The following is a 6,000-nucleotide window of genomic DNA, read 5'->3' on the forward strand; positions in this document are numbered from 1 at the left end:
AGTGAAGTTTAATATAAATCAGAACTAATCTATTGAGCCATCCATTTGGAGCTAGGTACAGTAAGGGAATAAAAACAAGTGTAATTTCTTTTTTGAAAGAGGCAGCTCATAATTAGAATTTGAAACAGGAATTATATAATCAGAGGCCCAGGGAAAAGATAAAGATACAGAAATATACATAGAATAGAATCTTTCTTTTGTAATCACAGCTTTTAAAATTTTGCTGTTCTGAGGTAAAGTCATCTATGTTGCCTTGGCTGACCTCCAACTTCAGGGCTCAAATTATCATCTTGCCTCAGCCTCTGGAGTAGCTAGGAGTACAATTGGCCACCATGTTGGGTAGAAACTTAGGTTTAAATATTAAGAAATCCTTTTTGGCTACTGTAGAAAATTTGTGGTAGGCTTAAGGCTGGGGGAAAGAACGATTGGGTCAGTTTCTGGCTATGTAGGAAATTTGGACCAGGCCATGTAAACTGTTCGAGATTTGTGTGTCATGATCTCAGAGCCAAGCTTTCATTACGATAACCAGTGTTATTTGTATTATTGACTTTACCAGTATTGCTTATTATTTTAGGTAGGTTACATTAACTTTCGGGCCTCTTGTAGAGTTAATTCTTTTTTACTACTTTAAGAACAATTTCTCAAATCTGTCACAAATCGATTCTTTTATTGAGAAAATTGGATATGAGGATTTAGCACCTTGAGGATATTAGGGACTAATACTTTCTTTTCCTACTTTGATAAGGAATTTCTTTCCTGTCCCTGTTAAGCAACAGCTTTCTTTTGTATATTGTGATTTATTTTAAACTTTTTTATGCATGTAAACCTTGCTGAATTAAATGTTTTTGAATATGAACATGTAAATCTATAATACATCTATTTCTTGCTATCTAGGTTTATGGTACAAATCAGAAAATTATAAATGGTTTAGGTTTCCTTTCAATTCTAAAAGTCTAATTTAGAATTTTTTTTACATCCTGTTTATTTCAGTGGCTTGTCAAATCAGTGTTTAAAATTTGGTTTTGAAAGTTTAGGTAATCTCTCTAAAGAAACACCTAAGAGCTGTTATTAGGCAGGTTCTGTATTTATATATAGAATGATTACTATTAATAGTTTAACTAAAATGAATGATTACTTTGGAATTTAGTGGTGGATTTTTCTGCTTCTAAATGAATTATTTTCCTTGATATATTTTAGCTGTTGGATTTATGCAACATATATATGATATGTGTATGTGTGTATATTAGTTGTATATACATATATAAGTTAACATATATGTAAAAATTTTTTTTAGTTGTAAGTTGAACCTTGAGTCCCTCAAACTAATTTCTTTCTTTGATCTTTCAATAGTTGGAATTGATAATGGGAGAGAAGCAATTGAAAGTGGGGCCGCATTTCTCTTTATGACATTTCACTTGAAGAACGCTGTTGGCCACATGGAGACAAAGGCTATCAAACAGATGTTTGGTCCATTTCCCTCGTCATCTGCCACAGCAGCTTGTAATGCCACTAATCGAATCATTTCTCAGTTTAGTGAGGATGACCTTACTGCTCTTGTCCAGATGACAGAAAAGGATTATGCTGATAGAGTATTTTTTGGTAAAAATTTAGTATTTTCATTTGACATGCATGATCTGGACCACTTTGATGAACTGCCAATAAATGGTGAAGCCCAGAAAACTATAAGCCTTGATTACCACAAGTTTCTGAATGAACATTTTCAGGAGCATTGCACCCCAGAGCTCAAAACCGTGGAAAAAACAAATGGTTCCTTTTTGTGGTGTGAAGTTGAAAAGTACTTAAGTGCAACTTCAAAGGAAATGACTGAAGCACCAAGAATAGAAGATCTTTGCTATACCTTATATGACGTGCCTGCTTCTGTGCCAAGTGGGGATGAGCTTCAGGATGAGGTATAGTTGAAGTTTTATATAAATGTGGATGATCTTAATAAAATAGGCTTTTGCACTTTATTTGTGTGCTTCTGGAAATTGAACTTGGCCTTGCACACATTAAGTATGTGCTCAGCTACTGCCCCAGTCCAGCATACCCTTTTTAAACATTGATAATTAGCAATGAAAATACTCTTTTTAATATTGTAGCTTTATAATTCAATTGTATAGACTAATGTTTTTACATGATGAGTAGTGTTAGGAGGGACTGTGAAGAGCTGTGAAAGAATCGCTGGGTGGTTGTGGGAATCTGCATGAGCCAGTTCCTGGGGCCATCCTGTTGAAGTCTGTTTCAATGTAAAAATTAGTACTGTTACTCTGAAAAGGATGTTGATTTGATTGAAAATTATATCATCACTCTAGTAACTGGAAATACTGTTTGTAAGCATTTTGTATTTCTAAGGGATCTGTGATAAAATTACTAAACTTTAAATTGTTACAATTTTTATATATTAGTGACTTGCTAATTTAGAAAATTTCTAATTTCTATGTTTGAAACAGCTATTGAAAAGTAAGTTAATAACTGGATTATTTGATATATAGGTCATTTATTTAGTAAAGTATTGTAAGTTTGTTTTCTGTTAGAAAACATTATTTTAATTTCTGTGCCACAATTTGGTTATGACTTACTTTTACTATCCACATGAAAAATTTTTCCTGAGGGCTTAAGTTTTGCCTTTGATATTGGCATTATATTTTTTCCCAAATTTAAAATAATATCACAGTATTAATTCTGCACATATTGATTGTGTAACCCAGTTGACGAAGGATGGAAAGGGGTGATACATTGTTATAGAAAGGGCAGAGCCTTGAAATCAGATTTTTCTATATATATATTCCTTGTATGACTTTAGGTTATTAAATCTCTCTGGTCACTTTTCTTCTGTGGACTTTTTAAAATGAATGTACAGAATTAGCTAACCAGGCTTTGGAGGACTAAACCCATAATAGTGATAAATGATACATTTTGTATTAGTTTGGAAGTAGGATATATTGTTAATTCTGTGGTCAGTGTTATATATCTTGATATCAGATCTGTTCTACCTTATTAAATGAATTATCTCATTTAATAATTAATATTGTTTTAAAAATTAAGATTTATAGCAATTTTTTACTGGTATTTCATCATATATATATATATCATCATTCATACATATATATATATATTTTTTTTTTTTTTTTCCGGAACTGGGGATTGAACTCAGGCCCTTGTGCTTGCCAGAAAAGCATTTACCCACTGAGCCAACTCTCCGGCCCCTCATCATATAATTGAACACGTAATATGGTTATAATAACCATAACCTGTTATGATTATTGTAAAATGAAACTTAGAAAAATCAAACTAATGGATATTTTGTTTTCTAAATAAGCTGTAAGACTATTCTTTTTATTTATGGATACCTGGAATGAAGTTTGTATTTCTTAGTTCTTCACCACAGTTTTAAAGTACGTAGCAGTCTCATTGCTGAGTAGAAAATACGTTGTTTTTAGGATTTTTCCATAATCTTCATTGCAAGGTCAAATTGAATTTCATCCTTCATCAGTGTTATTTTTATTAGTAACTTACTATGTTACTAAGTGCAGTGCTAATTGCTAGCCATAGAAGAATGACTTAGCAGCTTTGTTCTCAGATAATTGTTAAAACAGAAGGAGATATACCAACAGATAACTATGCAGATGTCGTATGGATCATACTTTATACAAATGGTGGCATTAAAGATCAACTCATAGACCTTGTGGAAGGCTGAGTGTGGTAGAGAAAGTATTTGTGGGAGGAGATTTAAGCTTGAACTAAATCTTAAAGTATATCTAGATTATTCTTTTTGAGTGGCTCAGAAAAATAGTATATTTCAGGCTTAAGGACAAACAGTGTGAGATGGGCAGGATTCAGAGGAAGTATTAGAGAGGGGAGGGTGTGAAGATTGGTGACAGCCAAGTCATACAGCGGTACAGGTGCCTTGTTAAAGTGTATTTATTATAAGACACTGTTAAGATACTCAAGTCCAGTGACTTTCAAACAGTGGTTCAATAATGTAAGGAAATAATTCACATTCTTCTGGTGGCTTCAGTACTGCTATAATTTTAAATGAATCATTACTTCCTTGCTTTGGTTTTGCTGTTTGTGAGTGAAAATGAATAATCATGAGCATTTTTAATTTTACAGTGTAGGTTATTCATGGTTGTACACAGGATCAATTTCTATGTAATGATACTGTTATTGTAATAAGTTTTGGGTATAATTTTCAAATGTGATGATGTTGGGGATTGAACTGAGGGCTTTCATACTGAGCTACATCCCCAGCCCTTTTATTTTTTTTATGACAGGATTTCGCTTAATTGCCCAGGTTTGGCTCCAACTTGTAATCCTCCTTGCCTCTGCCTCTCAAAGGGCTGGGATTCTAGGCAGATGAAATGATGCTTGGGTTCAATGCAATTCCTCTTTTCCTGTACCTTACATGTTTTTTGATTTTTTTTGTTATGGAGACTGAACCTAGGACTTCATAGTATCTATTTACTTCTGAATTCTTTCCTCAGTGAAACATGGAAAAAGGTATTTAAAAAGGTAATTGGTTTATATGGTAGCATAAATCCCTTTTCTTTTTAAGGTTTTAAATGACTATTTCAGGAAGACTAAATAACCATGGGCTTTTTTGCTATTGGTTGAGAAAGTTAACAAAACGGAGGGTGCTTAATTTTAAATGTAACTTAAAAGGAACATACAGGAATCTTCTTCTGTACAGAAAGCATTTTTTTGTTTCTTATTATATGTTTTCTCAGGTCTGAATATAGTTTACTGACCTAAGACTTAATTAGTGATAGAGCTGCTTTTATGCTAACCATAAAATTCCCCCACCATAAGGACTTTTATGTTATTGGAGAACTAGTGTTAGAAACATGAAAGTAAAATGTGTATTCATAGCTGTGATTCACTTCAATGACAGTGCAAGAGAGGGTCTGGTCTTAGATATGTTGAGGAAAATAATACTAATGACAGTCCTTAATAATGCTATAACTGAGAGCTGGCCAGATAGCTTAGTGGACTAAAGCTTCTGCTTAGGCATAGCGCAGCGGTTGGGGTGCAGTCCCTGTCCTGCCATTACGGCCCCGCCCTGGGCACACTGAGATGGTGATTGAGACTGGGTGTGGTGGTGCCTGCCTGTAATCCCAGCACTTGAGAGTCTGAAAATAGGAGAATCACTATGAGTGATCTGATCTGTGTAGTGAGACCTTGTACTAAATACCCCCCCCAAAAAAAAGGACTGTAGATGATGTTATTTATATAGAGGATGATAGAAAAATGTAGAGTGCATTTAAATTTTAAAAACTTTATTACAGTAAAATAACCACCACTCCCTCAAATTACTCCCCCATGCTTTACAAACACCCATCCCATCATTAAAGCCCCTTCAGCACTGCTGGCAGTTTTCTTTCTTGAGTATCTTCATAATGTATCATAAAAAATATGGTACATTTTCTTCCAGTGGAAAGGCAAGCTTGAGGAAATACTTTGATGTGTTCTCATCCACCCTATTCATTGAACTTAGCACTATGTGATTTCTGAGAATTAAAAATTCACAATATTTTTGATCATTTTTTTGTAGATGGCTTCATTCTACGTTTATAGCAAGTTTAAAGACATAGCATCGCTACAATCTGAAAAGGTTACACTCGGACTTTTTCTCCAATTATATGATTATAATTTTTAAAATAGCACATCAAAACAGACAAGAAATTTAGAATTTCATTTGTAACTATTGTAAACTTCATGTCTTTTTCAAACATTAAATATGTTTTGAAATGTTTCTAATTTTTTTAATATCCCTGCTGTGCTGATACCTTAAGGAAATGGTTTTTTGTCTTTGTGGATTCTTGCTCAATAATAAGTACTTTATAGATTAGCAAGTTGAATTTAGAGACATTTGGAGATTTGCTTGAAACTACAGAATAAATAGTGCAGCCAGAATTTAAGTTCAGGCATTCTGAATCCCATGTGTATTTGCATTCTTTGCTAAGAAAGAAATCTGTACATTTTACTTTACTTGGTATTTTG

At 33.4% G+C, this 6,000-nt stretch overlaps 1 protein-coding gene across 1 annotated transcript in view; it reads left to right on the top strand.

Moving 5' to 3' along the window:
* Positions 1–6,000, top strand: part of Ascc3 (activating signal cointegrator 1 complex subunit 3) — a 382,010-nt gene that overhangs the window by 20,235 nt on the left and 355,775 nt on the right. Inside the window, exon 4 of the mRNA XM_004648215.3 lies at positions 1,351–1,910. Within this exon, the coding sequence (XP_004648272.1) occupies positions 1,351–1,910 (560 nt within the window). The remainder of the gene's footprint in view (positions 1–1,350; positions 1,911–6,000) is intronic.

The sequence above is a fragment of the Octodon degus genome, unplaced genomic scaffold (genome assembly GCF_000260255.1).
Source record: "Octodon degus isolate 3935 unplaced genomic scaffold, OctDeg1.0 scaffold00362, whole genome shotgun sequence".
Lineage (NCBI taxonomy): Eukaryota > Metazoa > Chordata > Mammalia > Rodentia > Octodontidae > Octodon > Octodon degus.